Source organism: Manacus candei, unplaced genomic scaffold (genome assembly GCF_025592945.1).
Source record: "Manacus candei isolate 608988 ecotype Guabito, Panama unplaced genomic scaffold, ASM2559294v1 h1tg000094l, whole genome shotgun sequence".
Classification (NCBI taxonomy): domain Eukaryota; kingdom Metazoa; phylum Chordata; class Aves; order Passeriformes; family Pipridae; genus Manacus; species Manacus candei.
Genome location: NW_026138142.1, coordinates 1436621 through 1460568, shown reverse-complemented (window position 1 = coordinate 1460568; position 23948 = coordinate 1436621). Strand labels below are relative to the sequence as shown.

At 41.2% G+C, this 23948-nt stretch overlaps 1 protein-coding gene across 3 annotated transcripts in view; it reads right to left on the bottom strand.

Moving 5' to 3' along the window:
- Positions 1-8539: 8539 nt before the first annotated feature.
- XYLB (xylulokinase) overlaps positions 8540-23948 on the bottom strand; it is an 89089-nt gene continuing 73680 nt past the window's right edge. For all 3 annotated transcript variants that reach the window (XM_051768300.1, XM_051768299.1, XM_051768298.1), the window contains 4 exons: positions 22630-22688; positions 18828-18915; positions 16526-16620; positions 8540-8821 (listed from right to left, as the gene is read on the bottom strand). In XM_051768300.1, coding sequence (XP_051624260.1) covers positions 8738-8821; positions 16526-16620; positions 18828-18915; positions 22630-22688 — 326 coding nt within the window. In that variant the 3' untranslated portion in view covers positions 8540-8737. The remainder of the gene's footprint in view (positions 8822-16525; positions 16621-18827; positions 18916-22629; positions 22689-23948) is intronic.

Sequence of the window (23948 nt, the reverse complement as noted above, 5' to 3'; positions counted from 1 at the left end):
TCATCCCGCTTCACCAGTCCCTAAATTGATCCTCCCCTACTACACGTAGCACCTACCTCCCCTAAATCTTGCCACCAGGCACAGAGATAAAGAGGTTTGACAGATACTGGCAGACCTTGCCAGTAACGACAAAGGCAAAGAGCACCTCAGCTTTCCCCATGCCCTCTGTCACTAGGTTGGCCACCACATTCAGCAGCAAACCAATATGTTCCTGTTTTCCTTTTTCTGGTGATTTACTTATAGAAATCCTTATTCCTGCCCTTCACACCCTCAACAGTTTCATCTCACTTCTGGCTTTTTGAATTTCATCCATGTTAGAGCATATCTGAGATCTGAGGACAAGTGACATTGGCCAGGACTCATCAGCACCTGTAAAAACAGATGTCATTGTTGCAACTTGACTGTTTCTTGAAAGGGTGACCATTTGCTTTTTGACACAAAAGTGAGAAAATGAAGAAAAACAGCCTAACTGCTCATTTAAGGCAGCCTGTTCCTTCCCTTCTGCTTAGCCTGTTAAAACCTCATTTGACAATCTGAGAGTTTAGCTCCCAGTGCTCTTGCTTAAAATATAACAGATGGCCTCTAATAAGTAAATTGAAAAGTGCAAATAAGGTTAAAACAATTTTTCTTTATTGAATATCATTAACTTCAAGGCTGTCCACTTTAAAATGCTAATTAAACCTCACTTCCTTTTGCAGGGTTCTAGTGAAGAAAGATTGCTGTGGGGTAAATTCCTCTTGTTTGTAGAGGACCAGCCCAGCACACTGATAGCAAACTGGGCTATTACATGTCCCAAGCTTAAAATGTAGAGTTGGAAGCTTTCCATTATTTGTCCCTTCCATACCAGTTCCTTCCCACAAATCAAACACAGTCAAGAAGGAAATTCAAAAGAGGCCAAGTGTGAAACCCTGCTCTTCCACACAGCAAACAAAAGTTTCTCCAAAGGTCACTACTAGTCCAACCCAGTTTTCACACAGGATTTCTAACACCATGTTATAGCCCTGCAAAATGTCATGCTGCAGGTATGGGGCTCTGTATTCCTGGCACCACTCATAGAGTACAAGAGGTCCTTCAGCACCTCGTCCCCACCTTACTCCTAATTTCCAGTGCAAATTTATTCCCAATCAGTATGTGTCACTTGCTCGTATGCCAATACTGTTCTTTGGCTTGAATAACTTTTCCCCTGTTCTTCACCCCCAACCTGAAGGATTTTTACTGAATTATGGTATCACCTCACAGCTCCTACTTGCCTGGCAAAGCAACCTAAGCTTTCGGTCTCCTCTCCTGGGAGAGCCCTTCCCTTCCCCTGATCAAGATATGAGCCCCCTTCCTCACCTGTTCCAGTTTTAATTCTTCTTTCTTCAGCACAAGAGAGCAGATTTGCAAATTTTCTCCCAGGCTGGGTCTTACCAGAATCCTGCATGAGGCAATGCTCCCACCTCAGCTGGAAAGGCAGACAGGTGAGCTCAAGGATAACATTCACTTTCTCCATGGTCAGGTCATACTCAGAGTTTTCAGTCATCATGTAAAAAAACTAGTATGTTTTTTACCTTTCAGCTCCTTTACTCTTGCTGAAAGTTGAGCTCCCAGTCTGAGACAGGTCCAAAAGGCACCATGGCTCAGCTCCCAAGTACAACTAAAAGTGGTGGATGCAAAGCACCCAACTTTTTGGACAACAACCTCAGGATGACGCCCCATCACCAGGAGCAGGGAGCTCTGGGTATTCCCTCTGCCTGGTTTGATCCTGGGTCCCAGTTTGCAGACCAGCTTTGGTAGGCTGCAGGAAGCTCAGGGAGAGAGCAGTTTCCACGTCTCCCATAATCCTGAGCTGCTGTAGAGGAAAAAGTCAAGATGCACCAGGCCAGAAGAAAGGGAGCTTTGTCTGAGTGCCCGGCTCCCCTCACCAAGCAATGCTTGAGTCCAGATGCCTTCTCCCTCCCTGCACTAAACACACAATTCTCTCTCATCTGAGCAAGTTAATTTACTTTGTCATTTAAGGATTTAGAGCATAAATTACAAAATGCAGAACTTCACACAAATTACCTGCCCAGTCTCACCTCAGTGATTTCTCATGCAGACAATCTGGCTGAACATCAGCATCCCTCACCTCAAACTACTCATACTACAGACAATCCAACACTGCCTGTCCAGTGACTCTGAGTTACAGCAATGCTTCTGGGCCAAGATAGAAGGGAAAGAGCCTCTTGACATTTACTCTTGACTTTACAGGAAGCCTTTGCCCCACAGAGGCTCATCTCTGTCACTACAGAAACCCATGAACAAGGAGGCTTGAAAACCAACAGGCAGGGGCAGTTGTAGCAACACTTGTTTAACCAGTCCATTTATAAGTCATGCCAAAACCACACACAAGGCACACAAAACCAAAAAAATCTGTATTCACTGGAAAAACAGCAAAATAAGTCTGTGCTGAAAGGTTTTTGGGAGAGTCTGCCATGCTGCAAACGTAGAGTCATACAGTGGTGTGAGTAGGAAGGGACATTAAGATCATTTAGTTCCAATCCTACTGCCTTGGGCAGTGACACCTTCTAAAAACAAAAAAAAAACCAACAACTGTATCTTCTGAGCCAAGAGTCACTCTGAGGAAAACAAAACACTTTCACAGCAAGGGAGGGCTTGAAATGCAATTTATTTGCTTATTCATTCAGTTGAAGTCTCTGACTAAATCACATACTGGATTAGCTGTACTCTGTGTCTTCTCCTCCCGCCACTTGAGGAGGTGTTCCTTCTAAGGGACAACAGTGGCAGGGACCTGAATAATAAGGTTGAGCACTGGAAATCGGGAAAACATATTGTTTTCTTTCAACAACACCTTTCTTGATCAAAAGGGTGTTTCTGCTCTGTGCAACTATCCTCAAGTAGGACAGGAATCTAGGCAAGAAAGAATACCAGGAGTGACAGGGAATGTCCCATCCTAACCTAACAAGCTATGACAGCTGTGTGAAGAGATGCTCCCAAGTGGCATAATCTGTGATATCAAAGTTGTGTGAGACTCCTTTGCTTCTTACTTGCTTTCTGCAAGATGTTTTATTTTAAGATAAAAGTCCTCAGCTAAGAAGCAGCTCCATTTCTGCTCTGTTCTCTAAGCCCTTCTGTTACACAGCATGGCTTAGACTATTTTTTAAGGAGAATTCCATCTTCCAAAAACACCAGTATTTATCAGATCTGGAGTAGAGTTGAGGTTTCAGGAGGGTAGTGCATACATGTCAATCAGAGAGTAAATATTGTCTTCAAACAGCAAGTTGAACAGACCTTTGTTTTCCTGTGCAATGCTTGTCTAAGTCTTAAGGGAGCTGCCTTTCATTGAACCAGGGTTCTGAGCTTGCAGGCATAACACAAATGCCTGAGAGAGTCCAGACTAAAGGGATAAACTTAAGCAAGGGCATGCAACTAAAGGACAAAAAGCAAGAATATAAGTAACAAAGGTCTCAACATGTATCTGCTGGATATCTCCATGCAGGTGTATGGAGAGGACTGTCCAACAGGAGGTGGGGAGGTCAGTCTCATGGATTTGACAGTAAAAACAGAGCAGGTCTGGAACAAGAAAGCTTTCCAGCTGTACAGTGGTAACTGGGGACAAACCTAGTCTCCAAAGTTGAGACCAGTTTTCAATCAAGTCTTCAGGAGTTTTGGCACAAGAAGAGAAACAGTATTTTTCTGTCCTCTTCTCCACACCACTGCCTTCCTACTCAGCAGGGAGGAACGTTTCACTCAGGAGACAAATCACCTGATGTGTTGTAGACAACTGCCACAAGGTAAGATGAACAACAGCCAGAAACTCCTCTCCCTTGTGGTCCTCTCCTTTGATTGTAAAAGGAGCCCATATGACAGCAGACAGAGATGTCTACACTGGTCAGATGAATCCTACACCTGAGTGACCAGACTTCTGTTTGGCTGATGAGATGCTAAAAGAGGAATGACAACCAGATGGATGCATTACAGGGTACTCAGGCAAAATACTCCAAATAAAAGCATCTTAAGAACATATCACAAATACCTGTCATCTAAAGATGTTAGAGAAAAAAACATTGTACACAATTAATCATATCCCCAAAGTCGTTAGGCTGGTGATTAAACAGCATGTCTAATGGGCAGGCTGATGCACAAATGGATGAGGCAACTTGGTGAAAGACAGAAATCAGGGATCACAGCAGCATCCATAGGTAGTGATAGCTGCTCCTTCACCCTTCCCCTCAGGGTATGTGCTTGAGGAGCACTGAAAGAAGTCAGTGAGTTCCCACAATGGTTGAGACATTCCCAGAAGTCTGGGATCACCACAGAAACATTGTTCTGTTTGTCAAGGCCAACTCTAAGAAGGAACAAAGAAGCAGAAGAACAAGTAAACCAAAATGACTCTTGGGGCTGGATTTCAGCAGGAGACAAGTTCACTTAGCAAGGAATCACATCAGAGAAGATCTCAGCATCCCTCAGAAGTTGAAACTGCTAACAAGGCAAACCACCTACAAGAAAAGATTGTTATCTGCTGCAAGAGAAGAAAAAATGGCCCTAGGGGAAAAAAATAATCTAAAAATCTTATATTCTGGCAATGTAAGCTGTGATGACTAAAAGCTCAGCCACTTGAACTGGCTACTCAAAGAGGCTTGACCTAGGTTGTAATCAAAGCATGGAAGGTAAGCAGGGGTTACCCAAAAAATTCAACCCTTTTGCCTAGCACATCACATAGTGCTTTTGATCTGCACAAAATGAGTCTAAAGTAATAAGGAGGTGAGATCCTTTGGTGCAGGCATGATTTTGTACTCTATTTGCACAAGAGTATAAAATTTCAAGCCACATGAAATCAGGACTAAAGTCACCCTCAAGAGAAGGTGTTAACGAAACCTCTTCACTGAACAGTTATTCCCCGGTATCAGAAGAGTGAGTGTTCATCCACTTGCCTATTGCCCTCAGCCATTTCTTTGCCAGTTTCAACTCAGTTTAACACGAGTGTTGAGATCTCACCAAAATCAAAATCCAAGAGTTTACATGAAAAATCAGAAGCTGAGAAGAAATAAAATCCAAATTAGCACTTTTCCGCTTGGGAAGAGTTTATAATTTGGCCCCATATTCATGACAAGCACCAACAGCAGACAGTTTAGTTCTCTAAATTGTTGCTCTTTTCTTCCCTCAGCCCCTAACCTGCACGTAGCAGTCTGGGGACCAAGGTAATAGAAATAAGGATAAAACAAATGATTTGTTCAAAGTCCTGCTTTGGCTTTTTGTGGCTTTAGATATACATCCTTCGCTGCACTGCTCTGTGATCTGTGGTGGTAGCTCAACTCCAAAGGAAAAACGAGCTGAAAAACAAAAAGGTCCCACTGGGATCGTGCACGGTGCTATTCAGCTCAATTACTTATTAAAGCACCGACACAGCATAGATTTTTTTTCAGTACATTACTTATTCAATCAGAGCTCCAGCTCTCTCAGACTGATCCCTTAAGTAAAAGCAAACATCTTTCCCTGTTTGTTTCCAGCTGCATCACAAAAGGTTTTAAAGACTTCAGGCTGCAAAGGAAACTGTTTGTCTTTGGGTCATGGTAGAGCAGGAGCTTGTGGGTGAATCCAGTGCAGCTCTGATTGACTGGTGAGAGCACAGGGCCATCGAGTTAAGGAAGCTGCTTGGATTTTTCCATGTAACTTCACGACCCACCTCCAACCTAGAGTAGCCTTGCTTGTGCAGGACAGGAACTACAGGCTACACAACGATGAACAATCTCTTTGTGGCAGTCAAGGGGTTTTTTTTACAGGAGATGAGATCAATTTTCCATCAAGTTTGGGAATAGTTCATCAGGTCCTTAAACGCAGAAGCTAACCTTTCATCTAGACAAGATGGGGATGCCATGTTGCTCACCTTGAAGAACAATAATGTCCCATATGGAGGAGGGAGGGAATCAACATCTATCAAATATTTAGAGGTAGAAGACATTGCCTTGCCTTTAGATTTCTGTTAGTTAAGATGTTAATTAGGTCATAGAATAATAGAATCACTAAGGCTGGAAAATAACTCCAGGATCGAGTCCAGCTGATACCCTAACACTGCCTCTGCTCCAGACAACTAGAATAACCTAAGGTAAACAAAGCTGCCAAAAACTCCATGTGGTTTTGGAAACCAAAGGGCACCAGATCCTTCCATCATGATGGACTTTTTTACAGGGATGTGCACATGACAGCAAGAAGCCTGTGATTCCTTGGCAGGGTAATGTGCATTCCTAGAAAGACAAAAAAAAAGAGTGGTAGAAGTCTTATACCAGCATTTCTTCAAAGGACCTTTCAAGTGGGAGATTTACTGAGTCTTATTCTATCTGACACTAGTCAGTGAACATATGCAGCTTTGGTGAGCTGGAAAAAAAAAAGCTCGTCTATAAATTCTTGTACTCCAGACACCACTCCTCAGAGGCCAGCCCTAATAAACCCATCACCACAGCAATACTATAATTCAGTGGTGCCTCACTCCTGGCCCTTCAGAGCCCTGCATTCGAGTCTTTTCTCAGGGACTCCTGCAGCAAGCACATGGTACATCAGCCACCCTGTGGAAACTGCTTTAATGCTAATGTGGGACACATCAGAGAGCCTCAGTCAGCCCAGAAGAGAAGGAAGTGTCTCCTTCTCCCTCCTCAGAGAAGAGCTCAGGCCCATAAAGTAGTTAAAATATCCAGACAATATCCTATTAGCACCATATAATACCTTGTCAGCAGCCAAGATATTATAAATGTTCTACCATGTGCTATGATCTGGGAAATGTAAGCCTTAATCTTCGTCAGATGAGCAAGAAACTGACCCTGAGCCTCCATTTTCACAGGCAAATAAAGCCACAAAGCTACAAGAGACATCAGTCTTCTCACTCTGATAAACCAAACGAGCTACTCAAGAAACTGTCACCAAAACTGCGCAAAGCTAAAAGACCTCTCTGAATCCCTTCCCCATGTGGTTAACCTTGATGTCAAACCAGTAACCAGGCAGAACTAAAGACTAATGATGGTGGTAATGCTGCTTCAACTAGCAGGCACTGTTTAACTTGCATTAATTAATCCTTCTGCATCTCTCTACAGCCTTGCTTAATGATAAAGCAACTGCTGACAGTGGAGGCCTGAGAGAAGTATTATATGTTTTAGTACTGTACCTTGGGATCCAGAATAATAAGCACATAAAAAAGATAGATGTGTATTTCTAATGCCACCTTTTAAAGCAATTGCTTAAAAGAAGCCTGCTTTAGAAACTCGGAAATGTAATTCTTGACCTTCCTGAGTAATCATGCTAATATTGAGAGAAGTTGTCATTACTCAGTTGTGAACAAAAAAAAATGGTACTGTTAGTACTCACAAACCAAGCACTTGAATATAAAAGGGAGAGCAAAGGAGGAACGTGTCCATTCCCCAACCACTCCAGAGGTGAGTTATGGCACGGGGTTCCCACTCTCACTGCAGAGACGTGGCAGGGACGGGGAGAGTGCTCCACGTGCTGCTGTAATGTGAGGAATATGAATCAGAGTCACCCAGCTCCAGCAGGGACATAATCCAGCTCCCACTCAATAAAGAGATCCTCTACTCCCTACAATTCCTGGCTTATTCCCTAGGCTCATTACAACTTCTGCAAGAAGTGAAGAAGGGCTTCAGTCACTTTCATTAAACAATCTGCTTTATTCCCAGAAGAAATTTTATCCTAAGGGAAAGATATCAGCACCACAGAATTGTGCAGTAAAGTATTCCCACTTGCACAGGGTGATTTAGGATGTTCATTCAAATTCTGCAACTTCCACCCATCTTTGCAGAAAGATCTTCTGGCTTGTATTTTCTCTTAAGATTTTGTCAGGCAGAGGCTCCTTAATCTAGACTAACACATTTGAAGTGAAAGAATAGCAACAGAGCAAGAGAGTCACCTTTTCTGCTTGAGAACTCCAAGAAAGAAATTGGTTACTGGCAGTGTAAGGAAAAAAGTGACCTTGTTGCCCTGTTGGGAGCAGAGCACAACAAACAGAATTCCACAGCCATGACACTTGGAAGAGGAAAGGAAAACAGAATAACCCCAAGCTGATGTGCAGATGATCCGACTCTACTTTTTGAAGCAAAAAGGAGACATGTGAAAATTCCCATGTTTGTTCCCTTGTTTTCTTCATTTACAGAACTGATTTCAAGTAAAACACTGTGCTTTCCACAATCTATAAAACCCAACCATATAAACCAAATCACAGCAGATACTCCATAGTGCCATGTAACAGGAATTTCCCTTCTCAGAGGATCCCAGGGAGTCTTTAAAGACTTTAATCAGCCTTCTCCACATATTAAAAAAAGACAAGTTAGAGATGAACAGAAAGTTCATCGCAAAAGATTTAATCAGGAGAAGTTGCAGAATTAAGATACTGCGCTAGACAGGTATGCAGAGGCTGGCATGCCAAACACATGGAATCAAAGCTGACAGAGACGGGTAGAGTGACTCATTTATACAAGGGACTTGACTTGGCTTTGTCATCCAGCTCTTAGGTACTGAAAAGTACCTAAGAAAAATTGAAACCACAAACACACAGAGCAACATGATGCTTTTTTAATCAGGTTTTCAATCACAATGTAATTTTTTCCCCCACCAACACACTCAAACACAGACATTTAGAAATTATTTGTCCACAAAGACGAATGAAATGATTTAAACAACTCCAGTAAATTCTGAGCAAATCTTTCCTGATCTTCTCCTTGGGAGTCCACTCAGCCAACATAAATTTTGTTTGCTTCTATTTCGCAAGACAAGAAGAGGTTGGGTTGTAGATAACCTTCTGTTCAAGCTCAGCATATCTTTTCAGAAGAGGACGATAGAGCTAAAAAGGAAAAAAAATTAAATATGTCTTGGTTGAAAAATTAGATTTTTAAATCTCACTGCAGTTAAAAAAAAAATCTTCAGACCTGAAAAACGCAGCATCTTTGCAGGTACCTGAAGGTTTGGACTGTTTTTCCCCCAGTCTGCTGAAGAAAATGCTGCAGAGTTTTCCTTCTTTAAATGTCACAGTCTTTTTTGCCATCACCTTTACAGCTTAATTTTAAGACACGCACTGGTTGTTCTTATTGTGGCTGTGTTCTTGCTATAAGCAGAAGTCACTCCCAGCAGAAGCAGCTCAGCTAAAGTCACCTCTCCCAGTGTGACATGCCCCCCCCCCCCCCTCAGTAATAGCTGTCCTGATCACCCAGGCAGAACTCCTGTCCTTGCCTCCCTCCACTGCCCCAAGATGGATCACTGCCTCTGTCCCCTCCTCCTCTGCCTCACTAATCACACACTGCTGCCCTCCAGCACAGCCAAATTCCACCATCAGACAGGTCCTCCTCGGCCAATATGCTGACCAGGGCCTTCTAAAATACACTCTGCACTTCACACTCCCTCTCCCACCCCATCATACTCCTGTACCTGTTTGAGCTGCTTCTCTCCTTCACATCTTTCACAGTCACAGCTTTTCCCATCCACACTCTGCTCCTGGGCCAGGTTCCTCGCTCCCTGATTGCACGCCCAGGGGGACAAATGGAGACCCAGTTTCTATACACAACTACACCAAGCATCTGAGGATCTTTTTTTGCATTTCCCTAGATAGAATTCTCCAGGAATTTTTAGATCCAGAATTGTTACAACCACAAAAAGAAGAATCAAGACTTAAATGTATTCAAAACTCCAAACTCAAACACGCCCTATGCTTTTGGATATAGGAGAGATCCGTGACACAGCAGAAACCTTGAATAAATCCCTTCTACTGGCTCCAAGCAAAACCTGTACTTCATCTAGATCTTGGAGATGCACCTGTTTCCTTCTCTCCTCTCTGTGGTTTTAATTGTAAATCTAATAAAATCAGTAGTTTGACAAGTCATATCAGAACAGCTTCACTCATTTGCTGGCTGAAGCACAAAGAGACTGCCAGGAGCCAGTGTAGAGTCTGGTACAGGCTCAATCAGTCCTTAGCAGGATGCCATAAGGTCCTATCCCTGCCACAGTGAATCCTAGGGGCCGCCAGTCTGGTCTACAAGCCCTCTGCACTGATGTTACTCATAATCAGGGCAGCCTTGCTCCTGGCTCCAGGTTCAGAGGGGTTATAGAGCCACAATGAATCATACCCAGTAAACTGAATTACTGCTTTCATCAGTAAGAGAGATCTAGCATTTAAATGCATTTCATCCTTTTCAGGACAGCCAACAACTGTGTATGTACATGCATGAAAAATTCAGGAGGAAAAATGTTTCAGGCATAAACTATGAGGACGTAGTAAGAGACAGGATTGTTCTTGTGCAGTTCTATGTACAGTCCTGCAGTAGCCTCAGTGTCTGTGACAGTCACGCTTTACCAGATTAAAAAAAACCCGTCACACAATTTTCTCATGCAGCAAATAAAAAAATAGTGTCTTTCTGTTTTGTCTTCCGACTGACGGCAAAATATCAGTTTCTGTGTTTGCTTCTTCCTGAATGATAATTTCAGCCTGACCAGTGAAACCTGAATTTATCTCTTCATTCCCACTTCCACCTTCCACGATGGCCAGTGAGTGCGACTTCATGGACACATTCTGCAGAAGAAGCCTACTTTGATCAATTCATCCCTTTTACAAACCTGATGTTATAGACGTTGAATTACATTTCTACAACAGACTAAGTATATGAAGGGGAAGAAGAGAAGAAGCACCTACAGCAAGTGGAAAGAGACACTGTCTGCTAGCCAAGGCATCACCGGAATGGTTTTTAAACCCACCTCACAGTGGCTGAGTCACAGAGTGTCTTTCACTGATTAAAACAGAGAAACTCCTGCCTCTGCAACAGACTCGTTTGGTGACCCTGGGCCAGGCATTTAACATGTGTGTGCCTCCAACTCCTCTTCTCCACAGGACAGTGATACTGAGATCCATGGAGATTTATGCAGATTTATGGGGTAAGAAAATAAAATGCACCATGAAATGTCACATTACTCAGCATGGTATTTTTAACTAACTATATGAGGGCCTTGAGGGCTCAGAGAAGTATATATATTTATTCTTTTCAGGTTCCCAAAGAATATTATTGCTCCCATTCCTGCTAAATATGCACATCAGAGTAAACAAAACATTGAGCAGGCAACTATGGCTACAGTGGGAGTATCAGTATGTCAAACAAAACCAGTTCCTCTGTTCACTGAAGCATCTATAATGAAGACTGGCTATTTCTTACTTTGCTATTCAGTAAATTTGATAAACCCTACACATTTCTCGGCAAAGATTCAGCACAACAGAGCTGCATTGGTAAGTGAGCTCAAGCACTGAGAAAGCAGGCTCCATATTATTTATCCATCAGTAATTTTTACAAAATACACACAGTGCATTTAGCAGAAGGTTGGGAAGTATTATGGTTAATATATCACTCTAGATTAAAATGTGTCAAAATAAATGAACAACCACATTTAGTGATACAGTTTCTTTTCCTGTTTACTGGACTTAAGCACTTAGCTTGCTAATTGAGACAATTCAAGCATTTGCAATAAGCTTCTCAGCCATTACAGTAAATGAATGCTGCATTATGGGCCATCAGAAAAAAAATGCAAACAAAAACACAAGAATATTTCTTGTACTCTATTCCTGTTCATTGGGGTAAAAAGCTCAGAGGGATAAGAAATGTCTTAAATTCCTCCTCTTCAGGGAATTTGCCTGTAATACCACCAGTCCATCATGGATGATAAGGGGAGCAGTACTACAAGCTTTTCACACCAGCTGAAGTTTGTGGCCAAAGTGGTGCAGCTCCCATGAAAGCACAGAGAGGAAGAGCCAAAAGGCACCAGCCGAGAACACGTCCTGAGTGTGCACACAGTTGTATCTGTGAAAGATGCTTTTCCACATCTTGTCACAACTGAAGTGACTCCACAGAACCTTGGGCAACTCCTCCTGTGCAATTCCAGGAGTCTTTTTCCTGAGGCAATTATATAGATCTATTTTTATAATTGAGGTCCTAAGGGAATAAAAGACTCTCAGTGATGCATAAAAACGCAAGAACATAAGTTCCCTCTCTGTCGTAGCCTCAAACCTAATCCATCAAACCATGATATTTAACAAAAGTAATTACATGTATCACAACATGAACCTTATTATTGTCCATAATTTAATTGTCCTTGCTATATTACAGCCCTTTCTCTGGTTTATCTCCATAGCCTACCCCACAACATCAGCAGTACTCTTACTGCCTTGTTTACAAACCCTAAACTTCTCTCCTGGGACAATTTGGTCACCCTCTGACAGTCCCACAAATAAGTAAAGAAAATGCTAATGATAAATAATGCATTATAACAGAGAATAACTTAACCTGCCCTCTCTGAAAAATGCATTCATACTACGTTACCTTTTTCTGTAGTCCAAACCAAATATGTCATTCTGATACTATATCTCAGAACCAACCTATGTACTCAACAGGGCTTTTACTGTTTGCATTGTCCCTGACACCCTCTAAGAGCAAAACCAGCTACAAACTATTAATACAAGTGACAATTCACATAGATCCTCCTATATCCTGCAATGCTCCATTAGCCAATCACTGGGAAATTCAAAATTTACAAATTACAAAGATGATGCTGATGATTATCTAATTTTAATCTACCCAGGTACATTTAATCTACCCTGAATAGATTAAAATTAATCAGTCTCTCACAAACATTTACTGCTTTTTTTTTAACCAAACTCAAATTACTCAAAGAGATTTGCTTAAAAAATCAGTGGTTTTATTTTTCAAATCATAGCAATTGTTCACCTTTCTTAACACAGAAAGAATGTTCATAAAGCAGAAAGAATTCAACAGTGTTCTGAAATACTCTGAAGACTTCTCCAAGGAACCACACTTCAAACAGCTACTTTGTTTACTTCAGATATCCATTCTTCAAGCCTATCTTAATCAGTTTAATAGGTAAAAAAATATTATTGGCTACATAAATCACCTTAATCAAAGTCCCATCAATACCTATTATATTTTTGAGGCTGTATTATTATTACCTACTTTGAACTAAATTGCCAACCTGAAGAAAATCTAGAAAACCCACTCCCACTCCTACCCCAAAAATCAAACTCAAGAAAACATGATTATTTAAAATCAATAAATAGGTCATTATAACCTTCCTGGGTAATAGGGTCACTTCTATAAATCCACCTACTTACAAGGCAATTCACTGAAGTCAAGCAAACCCGTTAGGTTTACATTTTCCCTTCTCGAATTTTTGCAGGATTAATACATCTCAGCAGAGTCAATAATGCAATCAAAAATCACACATCCAGAGGCAGTGAACTGCACTGTGCCTTCTCCCTTACAAAACCCCACAGGACAATATCACAGCCCATCTGACACTACGTCAAAGCACACAGTTTGTATAAACACAAGTGACCAGCTCCCAGATAATCATGTTCCCTCTCATGTTTTTTTTTTGCTTAATTAACCAACTAGCCAACCATCTCTGTTTTAATAGATTACTAAAATAGATCTGAATTCTAACGTTGGAATAATAGATCCTTTCTGTCTGTTGTCATACCTTTATTGCTCTAGAATCTCCTGGTTATTTTTGTCATGCTTAGTGGTTCTGATTAATCTTTCTCATTAGGGGAGAGAGGAGGCTCCAAAGAGGTGAGATTACTCTAATTTTTGCAATTCTGAAAACAGGGAAGAAGGATTCATCAGGTTAATCCACAGATGACTTGAGTTGCCCTGGTTGAGTAAGTGACCAAGGACTATCACCACAGTGGTTATTCCCAGAACACCTTATGACCCACTTGGGTATCGACAGAATTAGAAACAAGATCAAGTTTAACCCAAAAGTACTGGGAAATAAGGTTCAGCTAGGAGAAGTGGGGTCATAGCCACAGAGAGGGATTTATCCTCTTTGAAATGGTCTCTTCAAGGCACAATGGTCTGCTACAGGACAAAGTCACACTTTTGCCAGACAAGTTGGAACTTTTGAGACTTCAGTTTCCACTAACTACTAATTCATCTCCCATCACAAGCTCTCTGTTCTCCATCTTGTGACTTTATTCTATTTTACCTGCCCATCAGTTTAATTGAACCAGAAGAGCTGCTTTGTGTGCCCTGCCCTTACATTTTAAAATCACATTCATTATCACAAATGATCCCTCAGCAATCAAAGAAACACTTTTTTGCATTTTTGGTTCCTGGAAACCCCTACTGTGTGAATAAGCCTTGGCAATGAAGAAGAAGCTACATCAGACTGTCGCATTTGACCTCCATCTATGGGAGGTTTTCCTCTCTCCGATGATCTAACACATGTTGTCTCCAACCTATACCAGGAAGAAAGGATGAAGCCAGAGCAGATTGCTGTGTTATGACCTGTTTTTTCTCCACCCTGCCAAGATCTAGCTGTAGCCATCCAAAAAATGTATAGAAGTGGTCGGGGGAATTTCACATTGGTGAGCCAGACTCTTTCAGAAGAGCTCCTCAGCAAGACAGAACTTATCCTCAGGATGACTTTGAAGTTTATAAAAAGAACCATCATTTAAGTGAAAGGCTCTAACCTCAACAGAATGAAATTGGATGGACAAGGGAGATGCAGCTCTGTAAAAAAAACAGAATCAGACTGACTCATTGCATTATGAATTTTTACTGCACTGTTCATGCTAACACACTGTATTACCGACAGGCCCTCTGGCTTTCTGCAGTTTCACAGCCGTGAAACTAGCCAGGGAATCCACCATCAACTGCAAAATTATAAGACAGGAAGGAAAAAGAAATGGTGTGGAATATGTAATTGCAAGAAGGTGTTTTTAATGGAATGGAGCTGGAGAACTAAGCTAAGGAGCAGGAATGGTTATTCCTTCACATGCTGTTTGGCCACTACCTTCCCTATCATTCACTCCTATATACTGGGGCAATAATTCACTGCTGTACATCATTTAAAACCAATAATAAAATGTGCTGTGAGAGCCAGGTCTAACCATGTGGAAAAGGAGAAGAAAAGTATAGAGAGGGAGATAATTAACTCTTTTAGCTTCCAGGCCATTTTATGCAGACAGTAAAACAGAAACAGGTAGGTGAATTCCCCAGTGATCTTTCCAGTCAGGTTTGCTTGGTCCCTGCAGGGGTGCAAGGTGTTTGCAGGGCCCCTGTGAGTGACAGCTGTATTCCCTGCCCTTGAATTTTATAGCTGAAGCAGCACCAGGGGGTCAAAAGCTGGTCTCTGAGCACTCCCCACCACTTCACAAGCCAGCCTGGCAGCTTTTCATCACACAGAATTTTGGGGGGAACAGGTCAGCAACGTGAGGTTGAATCAAACACCAGGGATCTGCTCCTGAAGTGTGTTCCCTGCAGAGAGCTTCAGCTGCAACACGCACAGCACAGGCCATCGCTGTTAATTATTTTATCTTTTAAAATGAGGGGGGAAGGTTGAGTAAATGAGATCAGATCAATCAAGTTTAAATTATTCAATGTCTTAATATTTCTGAAGGGGACTTCTATTCGATTACCGAGCTCCTCCATCTCAGTTAATAATTAAATAATATGCTGGCAGGCACAATGCAGCATGATCATTTCTATTATTACTCATGATGATATCTGGTGCTCCACTACACATGTAGCTGGGAGTCAGTAGTTTTGGCAGATCATTAATTTCTCAGTTTAAATAAAAGCTTTAAAACCTTGTTGCCTGTAGTTAGGACACATCCAAATCTCATTAATGGTAGAGTGTGCAAGGCTGTGTTGATGCAAACGAAGTTTTTGCACAGCTGAAGACAGTTAGATTCACCTTTGTTATTTAAACTTGTGTTCTCTAGGAATCTTGCTCTATTTGTGCTATTTATTTATTATTGCACATTGTATTTCAAAAGCTATTGTAAACTAAAGCCTTTGGCACCTGATAGTGAGAGGTGCAGGGTTGCACTGGACAGGCTAAGACAATGATTCCTTCCTTGGTTTTACAAGGGAGGAATCACATAGACAAGAACAATGATTATCTCTTTTGCTTTATCTGCTGGGCCTTAAAACAAAAGCCTCACCATTAGATGTGCTGAAATTCACAGGATGGGCACCGTGCCTACTGAATCCTCCCAGCTGGCACGTTTTCCAAGTGGGAGCTACAAGTGAATATATACAATTACTGCCCATTGTTTGTGATCAGACAGGAAGGATCTTTGGAGATGTTTCCCAAGAGGCCAGAAAGCACCATCACCACCCCTTTTTCCATGCTGCTTGCTGCAAACAAGACTGTTTTGTCAATATTATCAGTTACTACCTGACTGACCTGTATCCAAATGCAACCTACTTTATAACTTTTTCTGTCCCTTAAGGAACAGATTTTTCTCTTTGATCACACCCTGTTAGGGAAATTCACTCTCACAGACCTGGATGGAGGGGACCAGATTATTGCACCATTACAACACTAAAGATCTCCCAAAATCAAATCTGTCTTTACAACAAGGAATAGGAATTGTGTAACCAATTTTTTATTTTTTAAATTATCTATTTTACTAGAAGAATTAGTAAACCACTACATTTTGAAGCAGGCAGGAAATGAAAAGAAAAATGGTATTCCCCAGCTTGCTCACCTCCTCAGCACCAGCTGTGGGTGTAACAGCCAACCTGGGCTCTGGTGCTGATTTCACGACATCAGCCAAGGACACATTCCTCTCAGCTACAAGTCCTGCAATGAGAATCACAATCCTGATCAATGCAAAAAAAAAAAAAAAAAAAAAAAACCAAAAAAAAAAAACCACGATGAGGGATGTGCCTTGACTCCCTGGCAAATTAATACATTATATTGATCTTCCCTGGTCGGGTCAGCATTCAGGATTGAAGGATAAATGGCAGAAGATCTTACATTCCTGTGCACTAGCCTAGGAAGGGGGGACTCTGTGATTGAGTTTTTGCCAATCACCTAATTTGTACCCTGGGGAATAGGTAAGCAGCAGAAACGCCGCTCAACAATATCAGTAAATATTTATGGCTAAAACAATACAGTAAACAGCAGTGAAAATATGTGGAAGCAAAGGATTCAAGGACAAAATGTGACTAAACATAAAAAGGAAGAGAAGTTAAAATGCTTTCAAGAAAATATGCTACAAATTATTAAATATATTTTTATATAAGGAAGCAGAATAATAGGGGAGTTCTGCTACTGCAGCATTCTGCATTGCAAGTGAATCAGAGCATTTCAGGAGCTTCTTGTACACCTGCTAAGAACCCCAGGCTAACTGTGAAACACCCCACTTACAGATGTACATTGCAATATTATTAAAGAGCCCTTGCCATCAGGATTTCATTTATATTAGCAAGTCTTCACTTTTCCTCAATTTCTTTGCCTTGCCAAGAATGAGTCAGCTGAAAGCATCAATCAAAAATGCCATTTAGAAACACACACAGGAAGCCCCTGGGGCTTGGCTGGCAGAGGACCTGAGTCCCTCATTCAGCATGGCATCCCAAATCTTCACTCAAACGCTCTGTCAGCCAAGCCTCCACATTTCACATGCCAGACTGGCAGAGGGAATACACAGCTCCCATACATACAAAATATCTGAACAAACTTTAATGATGGCTCCTTATTCCACATACACCCACAGACAAGGAATTTACCTGCAGCATTAGGTGCTGGGAAGATTATGGTGGCTTCTGAGGCAGTAGGGTAAAGTTGAGTACAGGGAAAAACAGTTTGGAAACTGGACCCCCAAGGTGCAAAAATGGTCCCATTGTGGCTTCAAATGTACTGATAATTGAACAGTGTTGTTTCCACTGTCCTGAAACGGGTACTCTACCTGACAGAACCCTTGTGTTTTTTCTGGAAATAAAAAGGAGGGCATGCTGTGTGCATTAAACACACCAACTGAAGTTTTGGCTGTGCAATTTTCTGTGCTGTTTTCAAATGCAAGAGAGCGTGTAGCCTTCAGATGCTATAATGTGACAGCGGAATTTGCTACTAAAATTAAAACTTGGCTGATTTCTTCTGATGGCTGATGTTATCTTTTCCAGACTTGTTGCAATCCCATGATCGTACATGAACTTGTAGAGAAACTACCTGTGTTTTAAGGACCAAATCCTAAAGCTTCTAGTTAGAAAAACTGAGGCTGATGAAAGTTGACCTAAATAAGGACTTCAGAATTTTATACACATTCCTCGGATTGTTTAACTGTAAGATATTAGAAACTGTTTTAAAATACGTGAATAAAATTTCATGCCTGGGATTCAAGTCTTAAATAGCTGATGGCTCACCCTTAACACAAAGCTGCATGCATTACAGTGAGTGATGCAGCACAGCAAGCAAAATGGTCAACCTAAGAGTATCCCAAGATTTATTCTCCTACAAAAGAAAGTGCATGGAGCCCAGGACACCTTCCATATCCTTCAACCTGACGTTTAAAAGCTGGAAGATAAACATAGGTTTAGTAGCACCTACTTGGCCAGCAGTATTACAGGTTCTGTTGTCCCTGCCCTCACTGATCTTCCATCCTAGGATCTACCTTTTGTTTGGATTGAGCATTTCAGCAACCCAGTTTACAGTCCAGTCCACAAACTGGGGCAGCAGCTTACACCAGCACCTTCAGTTGGTTGTATTGTTCCATGGATGTGCAACTCAACACATTAAGATCCTAAACTTTCCCTGGACAGTATCAACACTTTCCACACCCTATCCCTTGGTTGAGAAGCAGCCACAAGACTTGTAATTATAATGTAAACATTATTCTTGGGCCTAATCCAAGTGTATTAAGGGCAAAAACCCCTCTTTGACCGGAGTGACCTCCCAGTCAGAAGTACACAGATTTACTCTCCCCTCATTTTCAGTAATGTTAATCCCAAGCATTAACCAACTGAAATTAAATTCCCTGGCTGCTCACAAGTATCCCCTTGCAGCCTTACCATGAATTGCTCTGTAAGCACTTCCCAAGCAAGCGGAGTTGGCGGTATCGATGGTGTACACCGGCGCGTTGAACACATCCGACAGCACCTGAGAAGTATCAAAGCATTGTCCATAGAAGACAAGGGACAAGCAAACCCCTGTTGCTGCTTGGGAAAACAAGCAACTTTCATCCCCTCCCAGCCAAGCACACAGGAACCCATGGAAAGAAGCACCGCAGACAACAACGAGCCCTGAACTTGTCACACAACAGGGTATTGGCAATTCTGAGCTGGAGAGGTAACAGCAGCCAGGACATAAAGTCTCATTTCTCTCCAGATCTCTTGATTACAAGAGCAGAGGGGCCTGGGTGCATGCACCATCTCCCTCAAAAGCCTGCACAATCAGCCCACGCCAAAGGTTTACATCAGGGCAAGGAGACCTGCTAAGGAACCCACAATTGGAGATCGGTTTTTTCCATTGCATTCATGGTTGATTCAAGCCAGTAGGAAGGAGAGAAGAACTAGTCATGGTTCCTCAGTTCTAAACCTGGACACAAATAAAGCTCCAGCAATACAAAGGCCTACTAAGCTTGTCTTCTTCATCTCCACCATTCCCATCATATTAGGATTAGCAGGAAGAATGATACAGGAGTTGGTTACACAGTCTCTACATTTACCAGGAGTTTTCCTGTATTTAAGGCAACCTTAGCTATGAAGATATATTGAGACACTTCTTAACTTGGCTTGAGAAACACAAATAAAATTTTACAGGTAAAGAATTTGTTGTGGTATCCAACAGATAATAAAGTTATTCGACCACACATCATTCTGCACTGAAATCAACACCAGGCATCTCACATCCACGGAGAACATGTGCTCTTTCCTACAGTGTAGGTTTAGGAAAACAATACAGAAGGGGAAAAATTAAGACATGTTTGGAGAGGGACATGAAAGGTTCAATAACTCCTTTCTGAAAACATTGTCAACAAATGCTTTCCATTTTGGTCTCATCACTTCTCGGGCTGCAGGTGCCTCTCAGGCTGAGCAGGACAAAACACAGGCAACAATTCTGATATAACTTATGCTGGCTTTATTACTCTTGCCAAAGGGAAAAGCATCTCACCCAACTTACAGCCATGCAATCAAGTTGAAAATAAGGCCGGAATGTCCAGGAATCCAAACCACTTGGATTAGTGCAAGACAACCCTGATCCTGGAATTTACAACCCTGCTGATTGACAGGCCCCAGGGCTTCATAAAAGATGACTAAGAAATTCAATCCACATCAGCTACAGAAAAACATTGTGTATGACATTCCTAAAGGATTTTTCTTCTTTTTTTCTGAAGGTTTGTGGAGAATCTGCAAATCAAAACCTTTTAAAATCACTGATTTTCATAATTTTAAACAAAAATAGCTGATTGCTAACTAGAATCCAAGGAAAGCCTGAGTTTATACACTTAAAATGTTCTCTTCTGGTGAGATAGCCAAGTCAGTATTGCCCATCTTCACTTGCAAGCAAGCAAGCACTGAGCAACACATGAGCTTCAATGCTAGAGGAAAAATGAAAAATTAATCATGGTATCTATTAAAAAGCCCTCTGGAAATTATAAGGTCACAGAGCACTAGTTCTGCTCCCTGTCCTGCCAGCCAATACTACAATGTTGCTTCAACACATTCCCCATCTGTTTCTTCATCTCATCTCTAATAGGTTTGTCTTGTCTTAAGCTTGAATTGTGCAATCCTTTGGACAATAAGGAGTTTCTTTTTTTGTATCTCTGCAGAGCCTCATACAATGCAGCTCTGTCCTGCACTGAATGCTAATAAGTGCTGTAATGCTACAAATAACAACTAATTTTTGTTCCGCGTGATCATAAAATTAAAATTACTCAAAGTTCATATGTTTGGTAAGTCATTTGAAACTGTGGTATTTCTCATGAATAATTTTAAAAGAAACAGTTAGAGGTTTTACTGTTTAAAATATTTCACAGTGTTTCATGTGGTCATTAATCAAGCACCACATACGTTATAAAAAGCTTCCCAGAACTATGGAGAATGCTGCCCTACTAAATTTTTTTAACAGATTTTCCTATGTTGCCTCCTTTGCAGTGTAAAATATAGGAGTTACTGAACGTTGATTAATTAAATGATAGTCTTTTGTAGCCCTGGAACAAATTATCCAAAATTGACCATGATAAGGGTGGAAGCTGTTATTCTTCATGCAACTGATATGGTTTCTGAGGTTTTGATTAAATTAAAAAGGAAGATCCAATTAAACAGTGATTGAATTAAGTGAATGACACTGTATTGATCATATTATTTTAAGACACTTCTAATGAGTTTTAAAACCAGCTGAATTGTTATACGTGAAAAGCAAGCACCCCAGCCACCACTCTCCCATCCCCATGATTTTTCAGCTCTTTATGTTGCCAAATTACACGTTATAAGAGCATTCAATTCTCTGCCTTCATTCCACAGCAAGGAGATCCTCCTGGCACCTAACATAGAAATAAGGCTTTAAAAACAAACTCATCTATGAATCCAATCTCTTTCCTGATGTATTCTTAGCAGAATTACCCCTGTAAGGACCAATGTTTTAAGCAATTAACCTATCAGTTAATTTTCCAATGTCAAGTTGCTAGGCAAAATAACCAAAGCAGATGAAGCAAAGTGACATCTGCAGGCAAAACATGCCAAAGTTGCTGTTCCCCAATCAGCTGTACAACCAACGTTTATACAAACATCTGGTTTAGATGCCTTGGGAGAAACAGCTTTTTGCTCTTCAACCTCCATTTATTCCAGCTCAGGTTTTGTAGAGCAAAGAACCTTCCTTTCCTGTGACTGGAATTGTCGAAGAGCATGGAGTGCAGTTAAGGCTGGCCTCTACTCTCTGGAGATGATGGAAAGGGATTGGCATCTCCAGAAAACAATCTACCCCAGAGAGCTCTTTGGCTCACTCAGAGAGACACATTTACACTTAAGTTAAAACACCATCCAGTTCCCTTTGTACTGTAACTGATGGGATCTCCCCCAACTATTACAGGGCTGACAGATCGTAAACAGACATCACATCACAGATGACTGGATTTGGGCAAGGTGAATCCCAGTCTAGATGTCTGGCTCTGTGCTAGCAAAATCCAGGCGAGACACCTCTCACCATTTGTGAGCAAGGCTTTGCCAAATCTCAGGGGGGGCAGAAACAGAGAGCACATTGTGCTCAGTTCTCAGGAAGGTGGATGAAGGATCTCATCCAGGCTGGATGTGTGGCAACAGCAGCAGAAGAGGAAAGTGAGAAGAGAGAGGATAGACTGTACAGAAGTGTAGCCTCCTCCCAGTACATGACATGATGCTAATAAGTAACAGAAGGGCAGGGATTTGGGTTCTGTATGAGGGGGTTGTTTCTTTGGGGTTGGGTTTTTGAGTCTTCAACACCAGCATAATCCCCCTTCATCTTAAAGCAATCCATGGTCTAACTTTGACCTGAATGACAAAAACTATAAAAATCTCAGGTATTATATATGGGGTTTCTTCTTGATTTCTTTGGTGATTGATTTGATGTAAGTGATGAGACCTGGAAAACATCAGTGCTTCAGATACACATTCAAAAAACTAGTCAAGCATGAAAAAACCTTTAAGTTCAGTATAAAATTAACAGTGGGCTAAAGGTTTCCATACTAAACCTGAAGAAAAGCCCCGAAGACCTGCAGCAGATTCACAGTCCCTTATCCACACCTTCCTACACAGCTGCAGTGATTTGGATTCAGTAGAGCAAAATAAAAACGATGTAACTGCAAGTTCACTTCAAAGAATTTAATTTTCTACTTACCTGCAAGATTGTTTTATTGTGGGATGCGCCACCAGTGGCCAAAATCCTAGTTCTAGGCACTGCAATGCAATAAAAAATACAAGTCAGATTGAAAGTGCATATGGTCGAGATTTGTACTACTGAACCAAGCAATGAGAACACAGAGGTGGGAGCCAGGGTTCTCTCTCTATCCCTTTAATTTACCCTCTGTAAAAAAGGAGATAACACTAATTACCCACCTGTCCAAGGCACATTAGAGCACTTCCTTAGAATAGGCAACATAAATATTGCAGATCTATTGTTATTATGGCTCTATCAGAGTCGGGGAGATTTGCAGAGGAGTTACACAGTAAGAAAGGCAGAGTGTTATTACATTACAGCTCTGTTTGAGGTCAGATTCGTTTGGCTCATAGAAGTGTATATACAAACTGACAGATAACCTTTAAAATCAGCAGTATTTTCCAAACTTATCTCCTCATGACGTTCACAGTCAGAGTTCACTGAAACCTGGGCAATCCCTATGCGCTTCAATGACAAGCAAGTGTGTCAAAAGGTCATTAGAGGTGGTCTAAGTCACTTCAATAAAATAGAAAAATATCTAAATCTTCCTCCAGTGTGAAACCAGAGCTTTGAGGGTGTTAAAAAAAATTACTCTGCGTTCCTTCGTCTTTAAAGAAACCCACCCTTTCTTCTACATTCCTGAATGTCTGTCCTGTACCTCATCACTTATTTGTGTGCATGCTTCTCTGCAGCACAGTGTGCAACATGCCACACATCTATCCACAATCACAATTCAGCAAGGCATAATGAACATGAGTAGTCCAAACGATCTCACTGAAGTTATTCAAAGGCTTAAACCAAAATAAATGCATAAATACTTTGATATCATACATTTAAAAAAAATCCAAACACTTAATTACCCTGATTTATTACAATAATAAGTGATACCATCATGTATACCCTCCCAAAAGGGAAAATTCACTGTGGTTATTGTTCTGTTATCTTAACTTCCTTTTTAATAGAAGTTAAAGATAATTTATTTCTCACAAGGCAAAGCTGGGCAACTTACACTGATGCCCTAAATAACTTATTGTCATTTATCCTTTTAAGTATCTTAATGACAAAAGCCCTGAAGACAAAATTAAAAATAATCAGAAGATGCAGCTCACCACACCATTTCCAGACCCACATCTGGGTGCTCAGGTGGAGCCTAAGACCCAGACAAAGCATTGCATGGGGGACCCTCTTTTACTGATAAATTTAATTTTATTTTCCTCTTTGGAGGATATTCAGTGATGCACAAATTGGGTTTTAAAAGCCATTAGGATCTCTGTCAATGT